The sequence below is a fragment of the Dermochelys coriacea genome, chromosome 11 (assembly GCF_009764565.3).
Source record: "Dermochelys coriacea isolate rDerCor1 chromosome 11, rDerCor1.pri.v4, whole genome shotgun sequence".
Taxonomy (NCBI): domain Eukaryota; kingdom Metazoa; phylum Chordata; order Testudines; family Dermochelyidae; genus Dermochelys; species Dermochelys coriacea.
The window spans coordinates 67328084-67349371 of NC_050078.2; the positions used below are offsets into that span (position 1 = coordinate 67328084).

Here is a 21288-nt window from a genome sequence, read left to right on the forward strand (position 1 = left end):
AAAGTAATGAAAATCAGTCTCTTATTGTTGGACCACAGGATGGCTCTGCAACTTAGGGCCCATTTTAAATTGGATCTGCATTATTTAAAATTATACTTAAAAAAAAAATAGCCTAGTTTTGTTGTTGTTGAGACTGGATTGAAAAGCCTTGAAAAGCAGATCTGAGTAGTTCCAGAAATATTTTTCTGAAGCTTTAAGGATTTACTACTATTTTGTATTACACAAACAAAAAAAAGAGCAAATTGCATTACAGCTGAGAGTTTGAGAGTCAAAATTTCAGGCTGATGCAATTTAAAATATTAAAACTGGGAAAAAGAGGCGTATACGATAGCACATTATAAACTTTAACTATAGCAATGCTGTTAAAAAAAAGTTCCTTGCTCTCTCTCCAGAACAATTTAACATTTTTTACAAACCTTAAAGATTTGGCTGAAACTAGCTGCAAGCAGAAAATTAACATGATTAACATAATCAACCTAATTATATCTTGAAGCAATCTATTTACCGTGGCCTCGGGAAGCCAGGCTAATAATCATGGCATCATAAAATCAATTGATGTGGGAATTAGATCAAAAATCACATTACAAATGACTGGCTGTATTTGTTAACATTACGAAAGTTGACTTTCTCTGAGACCCTCTCACTGAAGTACCGACCAATGGGCCGGTTTGATAAATTGGCTGGTCCAGGTGTGATGGAGGGTTCAGCATGAGTTGTGCTGCCTCTGCTCTATTGTCTCCCACCCTTTGCTTACTGCCATGTAGACTCCACAGTTTGGGAAGGGTCAGTGAAAAAGACCGACACCATCACTCAACACTAAGTACAGTTCCTGAGTTAACGGCGAGCCAATCAGCACTAACTCTGTTCCCCCCCCCCACACACACAATTTGAACCCCATCTCCTGAGTAGAGGGGAAATGTTGATGGGCTTTGGTGATCGGATTTGTTTTACTTTTACCCTGGTCTTTCATTGCACAGTTGTAAACTCTGGCGCTCCCCAACTAAACTATGGGCAGGAAATTCTACGAATGGAAACTCAGAGCTTCCTTATTTGGAAACAGGCCATATAGGAAACATAAACATTCTCCATTATGGCTACGCAGTCACAGAGGCTACTGTGGGTATTGTCTCCTATCTAGCGGGACCTTCCTGACAGTCAGCCAAGGAGGAATTTAAAAGGGCCAAGTGGCCTAAAGAGACAGATGTATTTCTGGCAGCTCAATTGCACAGCTCACCAGAAAGAGAGGAGCCAAGAATTCCTCTCCTCCCAAAACAGTGACCAAAGGACTGAGGGAGTGCATCACTTTGTGGGGGAGGATCCTGAAAGTAGCAGAAGGCTAGGAGAACCCTCTCTGAAAGTACAGATGTCCATTACCCCCCCCTCCCCAAAACACACACACACCACTCTCCTTGCCACTAAGAGGAGGTGAAGGAAAGAACACTTCCCCTTTTCCCAACCCATGAGCAGCTAATTTTAGCTGGCCAAGACCTATGCTCTGTCTCTCTATGGGTATGTCTACATTTGGAGCTAGAGTGTGATTCCCATCAGAGACCCTAGGCCCATATGCAGGGTGGCGAAACCCTCTGACCATTTGCCCTGCCACAGCTATACTCTATTTTTAGCATGCTACTCAATGAGAGCTAGCACAAGTCTGTCTCGTCGAGCTGAGAATGACACCCCAACTCCAAGTGCAGACATACCCTATGGGCTACACACAGATATTTCCTCCAGCCTATAGCTGTCAGGGGTTCCACGGGGAGTAGGATTTGAAACGTGGTGGGGAAAGGCAGGCCCCAAAAAAGAGAGTCAAGCAGCGTGGTAGGTGAGAAGAGCACTGACACCAATTCAGCAGTTCCCAGTCCTACAGGACAAGTAATTTTTGGAGTCCTATATAGCAAGCAAAATCTTCTCTTGGTCAGGGCAATGGAGCATGACCCCAGCTTTGTAAGGCTTGTGCTATTTAGGAGGATACGGATATTGCTTTTGTATAAATCCCACAGCTTCTTAAGAAACTGTATTTCCTCTGCATGTTATCTCAAACATACAGTGATCACACACACCAGTGTAGAGGATTCCAGCCCTAGTTCAGCAAGGTACGTAAGCCCACTGACCTCAGAAGGACTACCCATGTATTTAAGGGTAGGCCTGTGTTGAATTGGGTCCTCTGTCATGCTGTTCATGTTGGAAAACATTCTCAGTTCCTAATAACTGACAATTTATAACACTGTTTACAAAACCTGCACTATGAATAGCTGGGTCTTGTTTGGTTTGACTTTTTAAATTTGGTACTAGACCTGTGCAGATGATGGAAATACTATTTCATGAAGGATTTGAGATTTCAACATTTGGCTTTGTTCCAAATAGGAACATGGATTATCAAATTCTTGGAGATGGACATTTCCCTCCAAAACTGTTTTGGATTAACTGGAAAGTTCTGACTGAGTATGGTTCCAGCAAAGTTTCTCTGACCAGCTCTGTTACTTTTACCAAGAAAGTCAACATGCCTACATGCTACAAAAGGGTCATGATCTATACTTCTTAATCCTGTGGTATGTGCATTACATGTTGTCAGAAATATAAAGGGAAGGGTAACCACTTTTCTGTATACAGTGCTATAAAATCCCTCCTGCCAGAGGCACAAAATCCTTTTACCTGTAAAGGGTTAAGAAGCTAAGGTAATCTGGTTGGCACATGACCAAAAGGACGAATAAGGGGACAAGATACTTTCAAATCTGGTGGGCGGGGGAAAAGGTTTTGGTCTGTCTGTTGTGTGTGCTTGCTGGACACAGATCAAGGAAGCAAGCAATCCAACTCCATTAGAATTAGTAAGTACTAGCAAGGGAATGCGTTAGCTTATTTTTGTGTTGGCTTGTGTTTTTCTCTGTCCTGAGAGGAAGGTGTATTCCTGGTTGTTTTGGTTTTTTTTGTAACTTTAAAGTTTGGCCCAGAGGGAAATCCTCTGTGTTTTTGAATCTGATTGCCCTGTAAGATTATCTTCCATTCTAATTTTACAGAGGTGCTTCTTTTACCTTTTTTCTTTCTAATAAAGTTCTGTTTCTTTTAGAATCTGATTGGGGTTTTTTTTAGTGTCCGAAAAAAACCCAAGGTTGGTCTGTGCTCATCTTGTTTATTCTCAAGCCTCTCCAGGAAAGGAGGTGTGGGGGGATATTAGGGGGGAGTAGGAATTCCAAATGGTCCTTACCCTGAGTTTGTCTAAATCACTTAGTGGTGGCAGCGTTACCTAATCCAAGGTACAAGGGAGAATTTGTGCCTTGGGGAGTTTTTAACCTAAGCTGGTAGAAATAAGCTTAGAAGGTCTCTCATGTGGGTCCCCACGTCTGTACTCTAGAGTTCAGACTGGGGAGGGAACCCTGACACATGTGCATCAGAACTGTTAGAGTGTTCAATTCTAAAGAGGAATTCCTAGAAAATTTTATTGGCATCAATGTTGGAAGGGATCGAGGGGTAGAGGATGCTGCTAAGGGTGTATGGGGGCTGCATGCAGTTTTTCCTTGGGGGAACCTGCTGCAGCTGTGTGGAGTGAGTGAGGGTGAATGTATGGATATGGGAGAGAGAGATAGGGCATGTGCCTGTGACCCAGGGACCTCTTGATGCCAGCTGGCAGAGGGCACACAGGTCGTACATCAGGGCTGCAGGGATCCCATGGGTCTGATATCTACATACTAGTTCACAGAAGAGTGTCATGTAAGATCTCTAATGAAAGCTTGTGTCATACTGGCCCATATAATCATTGTGAAATATACATACAGAAAATATGTAAGGAGTTATGTGTGTGTGTATATACACACACTGAAAAATATGTTCTCTAGGTTTGTGACATGGGGCTGGTCACCAGAAAAGGCCAGACACAGGTTTCTTTAATGCAAGCAATGTTTATCTATCTGTCTGGCTACATGTACATTGAGTATTCTGTGGTTCACAATGGGCCATTTATTGTCTGAGCAAAATGTTAATCAAGTGATTGCAAAGTGCAAGATGCTACACAGGAAAACACAAGCCATGGGAGTTATCCTGTTTGCAAATGCAGACAATGGATTTTTGGACTATAACTGTAGAGACAAACTTGGGATGAAAGAGGACAGTGTGCTTGTTTCATGAACGAAAGGACACTGCCAAGTCTGACTGTAATAGCTGGAAGGGATTTGGGTGAGTTTTTGCTCTTATGACATGACAATGTCTTATTCTTTAAGTTTAGGTTCTAAGATGCATGTTTTGATTTTATTTTACATGCAACTCTTTGTTTCCAATATTTATGCTTGCCACGATGTGAACCTCCTGTTCTTTGTTAAGTAAATGTCTTGTTTTTACCATAAACATATCTAAGTGCTGTGTGTTAAGCAGCCCTTTGTTCTACAGGGTGACTGATAAGCCTCCCTGTGCTGTTCCTTTGGGAACAGAGGAGCTGAGAATTCTGTAAGGGTCCAGTGGATCTGGGCTGGGCACTCCAGAGGGATGCTCAATGGATTCGGGGATTGGAATGTGTCTTGCCCATGTGCTCAGGGTTTGGCTGATTGCCATGTTTGGGGTCGGGAGGGAGTTTTCCTCCAGGGCAGATTGGAGAGGTCCTGGAGGTTTTTCGCCTTCCTCTGTAGCATGGGGCATGGTTGACTGGAGGGAGGCTTTTCTGCTCCTTGAAGTTTTGAACCATGATTTGAGAACTTGAATAGCTCAGACATGGGTGAGGTTTTTCATAGGAGTGGTGGGTGACATTCTGTGGCCTGCGCTGTGCAGGAGGTCGGACTAGATGATCAGAGTGGTCCCTTCTGACCTTAGTATCTATGAATCTATGAATCTATGTGTCCATGTCATTAACCTGTGCAGAGAGAGCATGGCCAGCAGAGGCCTGGAAGGGCAGTGCTTAAGTTGCCAGAGGCTGATTGTATTGGGGAATGGACCCTAAGTAGGCATGGGCAAGGCAGATTCCCATGAAGGACAGGTGGTAGCGAGGTGCCTCACAACCCAGGGGATGTCCCGGAAGCATCACAGAGCTGGCACAAACATTGGACCACTCCCCATGTGCTGCTGCTGACACTCGTTTCCCTAGACGCTGCCACCTCACGCTACTCCTTCCCGCTGGCCAGCAGTGGGACAGGAGGTGCCTGGGTGCCCATGCAGCAGATGCCACAGGTGCAACACAAAAGTGGAATTGCAGCTCCCATCAGAAGTTCAGCCACACACCTGAGACTGAGGATGAACTGCCGGCAGGCACAACCAGGCTGTCAATTGCAGAAGTGTCATGTGAGCTGCCAGACGCTCAGCCACTTCGCAGAGAATAGGCACAAATACTCCTCCAAGCTGCACCAGTGAAACTGAGAGGAGAGTCTTAGTAATAATGATCCAGGCCCCAATCCTGTAGTCAGATCCTCTAAGGCACACTCGTCCATGCTGAGCAAAGGATCCACCGGTATAGAACTGCAAGATTGAGACCCAGTTTGCTAAGTAATGGGGATAACACCAGATTTGTGCCCAACACATGCAAATGGATTAAGATTTGAGTGGAGGGCTATTTATCAGTTGCTTTTAGACCACAACCTAGCATCCTGACCAATAGTGTCTCAGTGTTGTCTTATACTACACCTCCTCTGTGCATATTCACCTGTTGTCTCTTGCCATATACTTGGACTTTAAGCTTTTTGGGGCAGGGACTGTCTCTTTGTTCTCTGTTTGTACAGCACCTAGCACAATGGGGTCCTGATCCAGGACTGACACTTGTAGGCACTATTGTAACACACATGATAAATAAATGACAAAAAAACTTGGCCTAGACTCGTATTAAGGGGGAAGGCAGGATGTTGCTTTGTTTCACAAATGTGTGTAATTAATCAGTCTATCTTAATGTTGCCCTTAATTTTACATTATGTCAGGGAACTATAAACCTGTGAAGGAGAGAAAATGAGAAGTAACCAAAATCAATGAGAAAACCTCATGAACATGCAAAGTTCTTAGTGACATACAAGGATTTTAATTAAAGATGCTGGCTCCTAGCAAAAGCGCTCTGTTACCCTGATTGATCTAGACTGCTGGTTCAGCTCTTTCCCTCTCCCCCAACCAGCTCCTGCTTGATTTTCACTGCATTATGTGGGTATTTACTGCATCTGCACCTTCTTTTTCCAAACCATATTTGTCCCATACAGACTGTAAATACAATCACACCTAGGACAAACACCTATTCATACACATCCACCCTCCCACCCCCCTTTACATACATGCTTATATTGGCAGTTGTTTGAAAGCCTATTTGCCTCCTTTGTCTTCTGTAGGTTCAAACTGTATTTAGTTTAAGGTTGTTCTTCTTTAAACTGTATTTAGTTTAAGGTTGTTCCTCTATCTGGGGTAAGGCAGGGCTTCTCCCCAACATGCTAAGGACACTCTGCCACTCCCACAGTCTCTTTTACACAGTTTTATTGTCCAAACTTGAGTCAAATAAACAAAAACACAGTTTCTCAACTCATCTTGGGCTACAGCTTCCATAGGGTTTCCCCCCTTGAGTCCTCAGGTTCCTTTTGCCTTCCTCCCTGGCAGTCCTAGCTTCTTCAGGGCTCCCTATTGCCAGGGAGCAGGCAATGAGAGCCCCATGTCCATGCTCTTTCTCCTTTCCTGATAGGCTCTCCTCAGTGGGTCTCTCCCTATCTAACTGCAGGTGCCCTCTTTTAAGCTCAGATGGGGTCAGCTGACCTGTCACAGGTGCACAGGCTCTACTCTTTCTTAAAGGGACAGTGCCATCCTGACACAGACATTCTCATAAAATAATGTATTAAGTTTACAGCAGTTCCAATTTCCTTTCATGTGGGAAAAAACCAACACAGACATCAAGAGCAGACAGGATAATAAAGTCTAAGGAAAGGCTTTCAAAAGATTTTTGAATGCCCAGATTTTGGGGTGTCTCACTATAAAAGGTTTATTTATTGTTTTCATTTGGTGGGGGCTCAGTGCTTACTGAAAATCAGACTTGCCGTGCTAAATTGGCTCCCATGAAATTGAGGCACCCAGAATCCATAGCTACTTTTGAAAATGTTTGTTGTTAATATCTACTAACATTTTCAGTGTTAAGAAAATGAATTAATTGTACAATACAGCATCTGGAAATTATCCCTTCTTTACCTATTAATGAAAATGGTTTATCTATAATTTCCTATTAACTGTCCTCCTAAACATGTAAATGTACGTTACATTTATATAGATACAGGTGGTGTACGAGAGACTTAAAGATAGAGAGAGAAAAACAGCTGGAAGGCAAGACAAGAAGTAGACTAGGTGGATGATATTCATTCAAGAACAAAACTATCCTGTTGCTTTTTCCCCTGGTGTAATTTGAAATGAAAGACAAGGATTAGGATCTTTTGGTTTTATCCCTTTTCTTGGAAAATAATCTAAACCTTAACTTGGGAGGGGGGGGGCTCATTAGAGTTTTTGCTTTGGCGACTCAATAAAAAAATGAAATTATTAAAATGCAGATATGCCTTCCTTGAGTTCTGTTTCCAGAAAGAAAATATTTAGGTTTGAAGATGTTATGCTTTTTGAAGTGTCTTCCTGCATACATCTGAAAGGTGGGTATTCTCAAATATCCTAGTTCAGGGTACATAAAATATGTGTGAGACAAACTGGGAATGACATGCAAAAATAACATCTATCAGACTGAAAATTCATGTGCTTATTTTAAGCAGAGATCAAAGTAATAATAGTGTAGTGTTGGTTGTATTCTCGTTTTTGATTTGGGTTCCTACTTGGGTATTTCTATGATTAAACAAAAGCCACACAATAAATGCCCATATTAGTGTAAAATGCATAAAAGGGTTTTAAAAAGTCCCCATCGTTAGTTTAATATGCAACAATATTTTCCTTAACAAACAAGTGCTTACCAATGATCACATTAGGTCATGGGGGATAGAGAAGTGTGAAAGATAAAATAACTGCAGTCCCTGATAATCAGACACTGCAAGGAGCTATCCTGATACTGTGCTTAAAGATAAAAGTTGCTATTTCAAATTAGATCTTTCTGGAGCCTAGATAACTTTCCCTTTTTCATCGTTTATTATTTTGTTAGCCACTTTTATGCCTTGCCCTGTCCCTAGTGTTCAGATATGTTTGCTCAGTCCTTGTAAAGACAGAGATGGTTGTCTTTAAAATAGTAAAACTACCGTATAGCTCTTCTAAGCTTCCAACTTCAGAGCAACATTGCAGATAAACTTCTCTCTCCCTGGCATTACTACGTTAATCCACCAAATCAATTTACTTATCTCAAAGCAGTTCTGCCTAGTAGATCAGTTCTAGGGCCCGCATTCTGCAACACGAACTTCTGCAGCCACAGAAAGCCCTATTGAAATTAATAGGACCCCAAACTATGGAGAGTTAGCACATTTGCTTGCAGGGACCTAAGGTTAGAGCTACAATGAAATTATAGTAATCTGTTTTGGGGTTAGTGGCGGGTGAACAACCAAACATTCAAAGGATAAGTGCCCCCAAAACTGGATTTTTACCCAGGCTATTAGGGCATTCATACATTTGATAGACAAACAGTCCTATGTAAGACAGAGAAAGGAGCCTGCTTGGATGCATAACAGTGCCTGGCTGGCTAAGGTCCACTTTTTCACCAGGTGGCTGAGTGGGAAACGTTGATTTAAGTTCTTTTTTCAGCACTCACCTTTTCAGTTGCAATCATAAAGGCTGCCAGGAAATGAAAGAGAAGTTCCAGCATGATCCATGGGGCAGAACAAAGATCAAGCTCTTTCTAATACCATTGTACCTGGTGCATTATTCAAGGATTCCTATAAACTGGCCTGGCCAAGAACACATTTATTAACATAGGTCAAATTCCATCTGAAGTGGAAGACTTTGCTTGTATATTTGTGGGAAATAAGTTAACTTTGGCAGAGTGATTAGAGAGCCTTCACCATTATGAACCATGACAGTGGAGTCAACAAAGACATTTCTGAACCAGAAGCAAGTAATCACTATGGAGATATCAGCTGCTGCATGCACACCTTGTGAGTGTGACAATGTGAGAGGTGAATCCCTATGGTTGATGGCAGTCAATATGATTCTTCTCAGTGCAGTGGACACAGACAGAATAGAAAACTTTAGGAACCTGAAGTCAGTGGAGTTAGAATGGTTTACTCAGCTGAGACCCACAAACATCTGGATCCAGTGATTTCTGAGTGACATCAAATCTTGGTGCAGTATTGTGGAGTGCAAAGCGTGTGGGACAGCCCTCAACAGTAGTCATTTGGGCCCCTTTCTTCATTGTAGACAATGTTAAAATAGTCTTGGAACACTGGTTTTGTTTCTCTTGTAAAATTTTCCTGTAAAAGAATTCGCATTTTCCAATTTCTTGTAACCTCTTACATGAAGGTAGTCCCAAATGTGTACAAGTAGTAGTGATATTTCTAATGAATCCAGTTAAACAGAGGTGGATACTATTGGACTATTAATGATAGAATCAGGTATTATAGGCATGTGTGTGTCGCTAGGTTATTTTTGCAAGAACTTTGCTCATATCTATTGCCTTTTGACCCCAAGCACAAATGGAACCACAGGCTCACTTGTGGAAATATATGGAAAAAGTTGGCTTCCTAGGAAGAGTGAACCCAATGAGCATGCACAATTTTAAATGCAAAGTAAAAATAAATATATAAATAAACATTAAAGAAACAATAAAGAAACATCTATGGATTGCTCCACACAGCCAAACAAAGATATTCCTTGTGGGGAGTGTGAGAAGAAACAATAAGTTATCATTTTTTTCACCTACTAGGTCTTAAGTAGCCCCTGGCGCCCCTGGCCATGGCCTTCCCAAATTTTGAAAGTGGACGGGCCTGGCCCATCCACTTTTTGCCACAGGCCCAGCCCCCCTGCCCTTCCTCTTCCCTGAAAGCCCCACCCCCTAGCCAGGCTGGAAGCTGGAACCTGGCCCAGGTAAGAGAGGCCCGAGGAGCTTGGATTGCCAACCCCCCAGGATTGGCCTGGAGTCTCCCGGGATCGGCATTGATCTTGCAGCAACCATTGAAAGCAATCCAGGAGATTTTAACAGGATATTTTTAGAAAATGACAATATGTCATGTTGGGGGGAAAAAAAGACAGAGTTGGCAACCCTACGAGGAGCTCAGGCAGCTGTGTGGAGCTATGGACCCTGCACCTGCTCGGGGTATGGGGGCCCGAGAGCAGCCCCAAGCTTGTGTCCATGTCCGCCCACACAGGGCAGGTGGAGGGTCTGCGGCTCCCCAGAACTGCCCACACAGCTGTTACCCTGACCCGGCTCTAGTTTCTCGCCTGGCATGGAGGAGGCTGCCTGGGGGGCCAAAGAGCGGCAGCCAGGCCATGGTAAGAGCCATGCAGGCATCTGTGTGTAGTGGCCGACCCTCCACCTGCCCTGAGGCTAGGGACGTGGGCTGGGGCTGCTCTCAGGCCCTGCACCACAGGCAGGTGGAGGGGCTCCGGCTTCCCAGCCTACCTCTGGCTTCTGGCTTGGCCCCACGGGGAAAAGGAGGGGCAGGGGTCACGGAGGGGCAGGGCATCCCCTGGCATCCCCAATAGTGGCATCCCCAACTATTAGAAAGACTCCATCACCCTTGGCCATTGCTGGTGTTCACTCTCAGTTGTTTCTCCTTTTACATTTTGCTGATGTTGGGGCTGCCTGGCTCCTTGCTCCATGATATCTGTATAGTCAGTTTGGAAATACTATAAGAAAAGACTCTCTCTCCAGATGGTTATTATTTTATACAAACAAGTTCACTCATCACCATTGTCACATTTTCCAGACACACAATGACAGATAGACAATTCTAAACAATCTACCAGATAATTGGAAAGAAGTTCCTTTAAACAATATCTATTATAGGCCATATAAGTAGGACCTACATACAATGGACCACATCCTGAGATCCTTAACAAGAGCATAATCCTGCAAGGGGACACAGATCCTCAAATTCCCACTGAAAGTAATAGGATTTTAGAGCCAATTTAGCTTCTTGCAGGATAGGGAACGCACTAAGGATTTCAGGATCAAGTCCATCGTTTTGCATTCTTGTTATTGTGTTTGCTCCAATGCATTGTGAAGTAGTAGTTACTGCTCCCCTGAGCAATGCCCTATGTTGGGACGCAAATGGAGAAGAGAAGCAGCCAGTTGGCTTAAGCTTAATTAGAAACACAGAAAAAAACAACCAAAATTGCTAGATGGGAAAGCACAAAGAGGCTTTTGTACAAGTGAAAAATCTAGAACTATTTTAAAAAGACCTTGACAATATCCCTTTAAAATGGAAATGGTAGAATCCCTCTTACAGTTCTTCCCACTCCTTTCTTTCCCTGTCCTCACATACTTACAGCTCTGGCAGTGGTTTTCTGTGGGTCCCCAACAACGACCTGTGCAGGACTTGTGGCATCGTCCACCTGCAAGGTGAAAACAAACAGAGGTCAATTAGAAACTCGGCTTCTTTTCAATCTTGGGCCTCCAGTGATTCCTCAAGGGAAGCACTACTGTTGTGATATGAGGATTTCTATGCCTTACTGGGGTTGAATGGTTGGCAAAACAGAGTCAAGTTAAGTAGCCAGCCCTGTGTGTGAAACATATATGAGGCTGAGGCACATGACATTGGTGCTTAATTTCCTAACTCTGGTACCCCTTCTTAAACATATAAATTAAATTTGTGGATCTTGAGAACAGATGCTGTTCTACAGAGGAGAAAACCAGACTGGGAACATCTAAATATATTTTCACCATTAACTATCCCAAGCAGTGAACATAATGGTCTATGCTGGATATTGATACTAGCCTCTCGTTACTGGTGGATGTTGCTGTTAAAAATGATACATAAAAACATCTGAACCTCATAATAGAAAATAAAAGTCAATACAAATGAACAAACAAACTCTCTGGGGAAAAAGGAAGGCAACAGAGTGACTAATAAAAAAACATGGCCAAAGCACTGTTAAAAGATATAGACAATTTTATTAGCTAAATAGGTTGGGTTTTTTCCCCCTGAAAGCAACCTATCCTCATTTTTGAGGACTCTTTCATTCTTCATAAAATATTGCTCAGAAAATCTATTAAGCAAGCTTCCACTTAGAGCTTGATCCAGAAGCCCATTAAAGTGAATGGGAGCCTTTTCATAAATGTGTTAATAGCACTAACTTGTAATACTCTTCTGTATACACAAACTTTGGGAATGTTGACAGATCAAATATGACCACATCCCTATACTAACACTCTGAACCCTGAAGTTCTAGCCCCAAAGAAAAAGTGTTATTAACTTGGCTAACACAGGTTGGGTGAAGATATGGTATTTTATTTATATAAAGTCAGAAGGTCATAAGGATTATGTTCTTGAAACCCACTTTTGCCACTCTGACATGTATACAGTGTTGATGGCACAATTAATTATAGTGTACAGTAATTACACTGTGTGTGCCAACTACCTTGTTGAAAGTAACTGTTCTTTGCCTTACTGAAGTTCATTTAAAGCAATTATGTCTGGGAAGCATTGTTGCTGACATCATCAGCATATAATTTCCTGTCAGTTTCTGCCATCTGTTTATTTAGATCACAAACACATTATAACTATCTAATGCAAACTCATTCTGGCTGACAGGATGGGGACTCCATCTGGCATGAATAATGCAACTTTAATCAGTAATAACGATAATTATTATTAAGAGGCTACTGGAGTCCTGTGCAGAAAGCTAATAAATCTAAATTGATTTATAACACTGGAAATTAGAAAAGAGGGTGAGGCGAACAGCAAACGTGGGAAACTTTCAACAGTAGAGACTATCAGTCAGGGCTCAGTTGTGAATAGGGCCATGGGCCCATGCAACTGAGTAAGGACTATTAAGAACTTGCCTTATGCCCCTAGAGTATTGGATCCTGCATATCAAACACAGCAAATATTGTAAACCTACTTATTCCAACTTCCACAGAGCAGGAGGGCAAAGTCTTGATTCCACATACAACGTCAACACTTGTTATTCAGTGCATCTGAGCCAATGCAGGGAGTGTTGCAATTTGGTGCTGATACAGGCATGAGGGGGAAGCCGGTGAGGAAAGCCAACTCACAGGCATATCTCGGTGGCACAGCACCTCCCAGAGTTACTCCTAAAACAGTGCAGATTATGCTTAAGGTTGTTCCTAATGTCACATTGAGTTCTGAGAAGATGGTTAGGGAGAAATCTAATGGCAGTCTTGTGACTACACATATTAAACTCTTAGAATACATAGCAGATCATTTGTTAATTGTATATCCCAGAAGCAAAATGAGATCGCATCCCTCCCTTTTCTGACTTCTATTCCCACCCTATATTTACTGTACCCACTGGATTTTTCATTGCCATAGTAACATCTGTGGTGAGATAACAGGAGCTTCAGGAGCTTCAGACTTTATGACAGGTGACCCCTAGCCAATGAGTCCTCCTACACTTCTGTGCATGCTGGGATCTTTGAAAGTGCCACATATGAATAAAAGTCTTTGCATCTCAAATTCCTTGGCACCAACATGATCCTTGGTATGGAATCAAAAATTCACTCACCCAGCTCCTTCCATCCTGGAAATAAACGTGATTCAGTGTGTTCAGAAGTCGTTTTTAAAGAACTTTAACTAGTCTGTCTGCTTCCTATTATATGACTTTGTTTGGCAGTGTCAGATGATAATTTGCATTTGAGTAGAGATATATTGACCAGGGTAGCAGGGGGAAGGCTGCCAGCTCTCTTTTCTCTCATTGGGAGTTCGAAGTGTCTGCTTCATTGTTTTCTCTTTTCTCAGTTACACAGGCAAAATGAGAAGCTGAGCGTGTAGACAGCACATCTCTCAATTAAATTATCACAAGCTCTTTTGAAGGTCAGACATCAAATACACTGGGAATAAGAAAAGTGGCTTGTCCATTTTGTTCTTTAGTTGTTAGTGTTAAGAAGCTTGGTTCTCTCCCAACATGAACAAGTACTGGTCCCAATTCTGCCCTCAGTTATCCTTTGTAGCTACAAAGACTACAGTGGGTTTGTTTGCACAAGTGTAACTCAGGGAAGAATGTTGTCCTCTATGGATCTGATTCTGAAACTCTTTCTCACAAGAGTAGTCCTATCCATATGAGCAAGGGTTTGCAAGAATCAGTCCAAACGTCCGCTGTTTGAAATTTGTCCCCAGATCCAAAAATAGGGACCTTTCTATAGAGAAGTCTGCTGATTCACTCAGAGACAGAGATGTCTGCATAGTCTTTTGTTCTTATGTAGTTCTATGTATCACACTACAATGAATTTCAGAAAGGGTCTTGATGGACACGAGTAGATTTTAGAAGGTTCACCGTGAGCCGCCAATGAAGAACTGTTTTTCAGATCAGACATTTGGGGAGTAAAGTAGGCAATTCCTTTCATCGTACTCACTGTGTTTATAAAAATAAAAATCCTGCGAGAAGTAGAAGGAATTTGTGGAAGACTTCTTGTAGGCTCACTTCAATAAAGAAACATTAAAGCATGGAAGAGTGCCAAGTATCCTTGATGGGGGGCTTGAGGGAGGGTTTTGGGGGGTTTTTTTAGTAGCAAGGTGGGTTAGGTAAGGAACCACACTTCCTTCCTATGACTTTCTCCATTAATCTTTGCAAACTGGGAGATTGATCTTGCAAGATGTGGAGCATCCTCAAGTGTCAATGGGATCAATGGGAGTTGAGGGCACTCAGTACTTGAAACAAGTGCTAAGCACCTTGCAGGATCAAGCCTTATTTGAGGAAGAGAAAGCCCGGATGTGATCATTCATCACATACATTCTTTGTGCAATCAAATGTTGAGACTCAGCAATTAGCTGGAACCTGGCCATCAATATGTGATGCAGAGAAAAAAATTCTCAAGCAATTTATCTTGTAAGTGGTTACCTTGCCCATCTGCTCAATTGTCATTCATTACCAAAGGCAGTAAAAAAAAAATCTTTTTCCCAATCGACTTTTGTTTCCTAAGTGACACATGAAAAGGCAGCCTCCAGTGGTCCCTTCTTTACCCCTAGTGACGAAAATGTCTGAAGGAGACATCTAGTGATGTCAGCTCCATTTCCATTTCAGAATATTACTAGTGTTCTGAATACATAATGAAGTTTCACTCACTGAAACACAAAAGAGGAGTGAGGGGGCAAAAATCAGGACTGTATAATTGTATATATTTGTATTTAATCTAAACGTTGAAAGGCCAGAGTCATTGAGGAGCATGTCAAGTAATTTTGTTCTGGCAAATCTCATGAAGAAAACTGACTACTTGTCTTGAATGGTTTATAAACAGCAAACCCTGCATCTTGACTGGTGGTTAAACTAGACGACCCTTGCGATCCCTTCCAACCCTATGGTTCTATGATTCTAGGACTCATCTCCCTTTGGCCAATATTAATGCAACATGTCTTTCATTATGGATATTGGGGCAGGAAATCTTCATACTCTTCCAATGCATGGCTACACCTGTGCGAGGAGGGGTTCCCCTGTGCCCCCCCATCCTCCTGGGGTTACCTGCTGCGGTGCGGACTGCCCTTCTCACGCCCACCCCCCGCCTCAGCTCACCTCCGCCTCCCTGGGCCTGACTGCAAAGCCGCCGCCTGCTTCACAGCCTGCCCCGGCTTCCCACCGAACAGCTAATACGCGGGAAGCCGGGGGGGGCGGCGGAGAAGCAGAGCGGGGTGGCGCATTCAGCGGTGGAGGCGGAGCAGAGGTGAACTGGGGCCGGGTGTGGGGCAGGGAGCTGCTGATGGGTGCTCTGCACCCACCAAATTTTCCCCGTGGGTGCTCCAGCCCCGGAGCACCCAGGGAGTCAGTGCCTAAGGTGCCACTTTTGATGTGATCAGTGGGGGGAGCAGCCGCTCCCCCTGCTCCCCCCATGAGCTACACTCACCCGCCCCTAGGATCCAGAGGGACCTGCCGAATGCTTCCTGGGAGCTGCCCCAGGTAAGCACCTCTGGGACTCCCCACCTCGCCCCCCGGCAGGTCCCTCTAGCTCTTTAGGAGTGGGCACCCGCTACGGTGGCCCACGAGACCCTCCTGCCTGGTTCTGGGGGCAGTCAAGGGACAGGGGAGGGGGGTGGATGGGGCAGGAGTCCCAGGGGTCAGGGGTGGGCAACAACCCCCTCGTGGGCTGAGGAGGGAACCAGTAGTTAAGATTTTGGCAGCTCATCACTGGTCATAGCTGCCTTAAGGAGACCCCTTTCATGCAGGAAATGGGAAAGAAGACAAGGCAGTAGAATTCAGAGAAGAAATGGTCTCACTTTACATGAAGTCTCCATTTATAAATGGCTTATAAAAGGTTAATAAATGATTAATGGATGTTATCTGCATGTTACTGATATAAAGCAGCATATGTGATGGTTATAAGCACTTTAGTAGCTGGTACTATTCACAGTTATAAGCCATTGTTATATGTAACCTATTGACCTTTTGACCTCTATATAACAACTTAAAATAATCGATTAACTCTGGATTAAAACATCTAATAATAATTTATGTGCCCTTTATAAACTACTTATAAACTCAATCTTAATTGAAAATGTGACCAAAGAAATTGACTATTTCTCTAAGCTTTAATGAGGAGGTTTGGAACCATACAAGCATAACTTGCCCTGAGGTCCCAGACATGTAGGATGATCCCAATACATTCTGCATTAAGATGCCTCATCTTTTTCATTTCATTGTTTAAACATGACACTACGTTTAAATAGGGCTGCAGTTGGTTTTTGTAAGCGGCTAAAATTACTTAGTTTTCTGTATGAAAAGATACAGTTGATAGCAAAATCAAAATATAATTCAAACTCTGCTGCATGGTATTAACTGGAATTAAAGATACTATTGTTGTGATGAATTGTTCTGCCTTTATCAGCCTGTAACACTTTCCATGTCCTTGTCTAACAATTCCTATTGTCACACGTTTATTCATTCACACTCCTTTGTTAAGTAAAAATCATTTTACATTTTCTACCAACCCTGTGCTAGTCTCCAGATCGCTTCCATTGATTTGAAAGTTAATTACCTAATAGAGAGATTCACACTTTTCAGGGTTTCCTCTCTAAGAAAAAACAGGCATGTCTGCAGAGAGCAAAAATTCTGGTAAAATAGAATGCTCGTCTTCTAAAAAACATGCCACTTGCTTTCTCTCTGTCGCTATGCAAAAAGTTATGGGACATAAATGTGTAAATTGGCATAATCATACTGATTTCAACAGAGCAGCAACTATTTGCAGAAGTTCAGGATCTGTCCCTACGTGTTTTTCGAAAGGTGATTGCTCCTGAGCCCCGACTTGCTCACCAGGCTCGGCCCCTCCTTTAAGAAGTCCCTTGATAAGGTGAACGATAACAGGCAGGTTTGATCTGTGGAACCTGACCTTGCAGTTGGCAGCATAATCCATTGTTTCCACAGCAGACCCATGAAGCCTGAATGGAATCATCTGGGCATACGCTAAATAAATCCCCTGGTACTGAGGACTTATGCAGGGATTATAAAGGATGAATATTTCCCCATAACTAGAAGAATGGTATAGGATACCCACGTGCTCCTTCTGTGATCACTACTGCAGCCCGTAGGCTAGTAGCTGATCTGTTCATTATATGGATCGGCTCATGTCACTCTGTGGGCCAGCAGAGATCCCACTGAAGAGCAGTGCTCTACTTCATGCTGGGGTTATGGTCTCCCTGCCTGGACTCTCTGTGGGCAGCTCACTTACCCCACACTGGAACCTCAAGACCGTCCACACATCTGGAGGGATGAAAGCATATTCCCTCAGTAACTAGTTTTAATACAAAAAAATTGAATCTACCATTCTTACCCCTCTATTTATCCACTAATCTTCCTCTCTAGATAGGCACAGAAAGAGAGAGAGAGAGACACACACATACACACACACACACACACAGATTCAGACATAGTCAGCTGAAAACAGACTGACAAGGGAAATACCTATGCGTAATGAAAACAAAACGAGCGATATACACATTGAGACAGGCAAAGAAAGAGATAGGGGAACAATATAAATAAATAAATAAAGAAGGAAACTGGAGATAAAGTTCAACCTGCATTGAGGAAAACAGAATACTTGCTAACAATGGAGTATGTAATTTGTGATAGGGACAACCCTAAGCATGACAGTGTTGACTGGATCAGAGGAATCTGTACAGAATTCCTAAATTACAGAGTATCACTAGCTATGTCCACAACAGACAGGGTTGATCTTGGAAGTGATTGACCACCAGACATAAGGGAATAAATGAAAAGTCAAATAACATCATGTCGGCAGCTCTGAACTGGCCCAGGTCGGTGGATTCATATTTATCATTGACAGAGCAGGACTGATAGGAAGCTCAATGTAATGTTACCGTTCTGCTGCTACAGGAAAACGTCTTCAGGCCATTGTAATGAATAGAGAAAGAGACTTGAGGAGGGAAGAGGCATAATAAAGATACCAACATTTTCCCACTGAGACAGACACAACAGGTAAGATTTCTGACTCAACATATTAATAGGAAATTTAGTCTTCCAGAAAAAGACAAAAAAAAAAACCCTTCACCTATGACATGGGCTAAAACTTTACTCTGATTAAGCAATTAGGCGCTATTAATGATTACTGCTTATAGCTGTTAGCAAAGAACAATGTAAAGTGAATTCCCCCCACTGTGATGGAGAATCAGTTCCAAGCAGCATCAGATGAATTTCTAAACACAGAGGTAGGGGTCCCAAGCAAATTGGAAAACCCAGCTAGAAGACTAAAAGGCTAGGTCAAGTTATACCTGCTGCTTGGCAGACTCATCAAGATCAACAAACCCTTGGGAGTCTCTTGTATTAAAAATATATTTCCCACGTGTGAGCCACAGATAATTGAGCACATTCACTGAAACCAAAGCACATATGCCAACTGGGGCCTGGAGGTAAACATCCTCTTGAGCAGCAATACCATCTTTAGGCACAACTTGTTCACATTATTCTTTCTGAGATGTCACGATAGGCACTTTTGATCTGTGATTCCTGACCCAAGAAACAACAAAACAGAGCAACCACGTAGAATTCTATTAAACTCAACAATTACACAGGGAGTGTGCAGGGAGTTCCCCCCTCCTGTGTTCTAGGTGGGAGGTTATTATATATGCATATGCAAAACACATGTTTGCATCCACATTAGTGTAATTAATATACACCGATTACGCTGGACGACATCTTTTAGCTGCAACAGCAATGGACAAACCAAAAAGATAAACAACTTTTTTTTGTATGTATCCAATCTGACAGGAGCATAATTATGGGTGAGAATCTGAGGCTAGAGCCATAAGTACTTTCCATGTGATCATGCATAATGTTGTGTGAGAAAGTCCAATGTCATTGCAGATTTTCTGAGGAGGGCTCTAAAAAAATGTAAGGCACGTTGACAAGCGAATGATGAGGCTGGTGGTGTTCTTGCCCTAATTTCATACCAAAAAACAATAACTCAGTTATTGGACTATAAGACGAGATATCTTTTGGTTGCTATTAGAATGCATTCAGAGCAGTGATCAAGAGGGTGGTGCAGAATGCAGCTTCCGTTGTTAAAATAAAGTCATATTCTTCAGAAAAGATGATAAGTTGGAAGGGTATTTTTTCCTTACTTTATATTGTAATGTATATTGTAATGTACTGTACTGCTGGGATGTGTCTGTGTAGATGTGGATGTGTGTGTCAAAGTACCATGAATATTTTCGGCTCATTTCCGGCCAGGAGGAAATGAGGAATAACAAATACAAAATAAACTTCCAAGATCCACTTTCACCTGAATAATCATTCCTGCTAAAACTGATGGAACTTTCAGGATTCATAAATACGTTCAGGAACAAACAGGTGGTCATCTTGCAAACAAGGAGTAACATGTATCCATAAATGACAAATAAAGAAAACTCATCATTTTCTGCAATGTATTACCATCTCTAATGTTGAGATTTGGCGACCATTTGGAATTGCTCTACCAGAAGATGCTGATGATCCATCCATAGTAGTCAAGCCTTCTTTTCCCAAAGTGACCAGTGCTGATGCTTCAGACAAAGGCATAAATCTCCCCCCCACACACACATCTTCTGCCACTGGACACACCTAACTATCAAACAGAGCCTTGACTCTCCTCACACAAATGCCTGCACATACACACATCATGGTATCACTGGCCAGCAGAGCTGAGCTAGTGCAGGAAAGTGTCATAATTGGATATTAACCCTCTCCCACCACAGCAAGGAGTAAGCCGGGGAGGAAATGTGACATAAGGTATGTCTGAGGCACAAGCTTTCCTAGGGTTACTTATTTCACGCTGTCCTGCAGTGGCTCAAGAGCAAGGGTACCAAACTCAGGCCAGACTTTTAAACAGCAGGGCATGAATCCTAAACTGGTGGTGAGTTTTATACTTAGTTTTCATCAACCATTTATTAAGTGTAAACGCCTCAGGCACGGTAGCAGCCAAACCAGGGAGTCACAGACAGTCCCCTTGGGTACTCCAATCTGTCTTGTCACCCAGGTAAGCAGACTTTTGTGATAGATGGTCCCTTATACCAAAGATCAGAGCAATATTTAGGGTACTCCCAGTCCCAAAGGACCAGTCATTTAGCCCAGGTCAATTGCACCTCAGATCTCATACCAAGGACAACACTTATGGCCAATTCTATAATAAACTATGTACAGATTTATTATATAGGAAAAGGAAATAAGAGATTTATTTACAAGGTTAAAGCAGGTAAACATATATATACAAATAAGTTCCAATTTTAAGTTTCAAAATCTATTAGAAATCTTCTATGACAAGCAAACTCTGTATGTCCTTTAGGGCTAACCCAGGCTAAGCAGTGGGCATCTTTTGCTTATGCTTAGAAATCCTTGCCCCTCAGAATCCAAGCAGCATAAAAATACAGTTCCTCTTTGTTAGGGCTTTTAATTCCTTCCACCCTTATGCTTTGAGTTGCAAACTCAGCTGATGAGAGGAATTCATTTGCCATCTCCTGCTCTTCACGAGGAAGCTGGGGGAAAGAAATCAAACAACTCTTTTGTCCTCTGATGTTGCATAATAGTTCATCTGGTGTCAATGCACCTTTTTCGTCAGATGGGACATAGCACCTATTGAAGACTAGTATTTCACACCAGTTAACGCTTCTCTCCTGGCTGGAGATCTACACAGTTAGAGAAACTTTCAATGCAAATGCTCATATATTACCTTACAATACAGGGTACAGATGTTATAAGTGAGATTCATGCATGCAGCAATTTACAAGCATTCAATAAAGCCTAAACACTGAGCACATTTTTATAACTCTAATACCTATTTTA

General features: G+C 42.5%; 1 protein-coding gene across 6 annotated transcripts in view; it reads right to left on the reverse strand.

Annotated features, from left to right (window-relative positions):
- ERBB4 (erb-b2 receptor tyrosine kinase 4) overlaps nucleotides 1-21288 on the reverse strand; it is a 1003508-nt gene that overhangs the window by 262157 nt on the left and 720063 nt on the right. For all 6 annotated transcript variants that reach the window (XM_038422011.2, XM_043505695.1, XM_038422006.2 and 3 more), the window contains exon 5: nucleotides 11338-11403. In XM_038422011.2, coding sequence (XP_038277939.1) covers nucleotides 11338-11403 — 66 coding nt within the window. The remainder of the gene's footprint in view (nucleotides 1-11337; nucleotides 11404-21288) is intronic.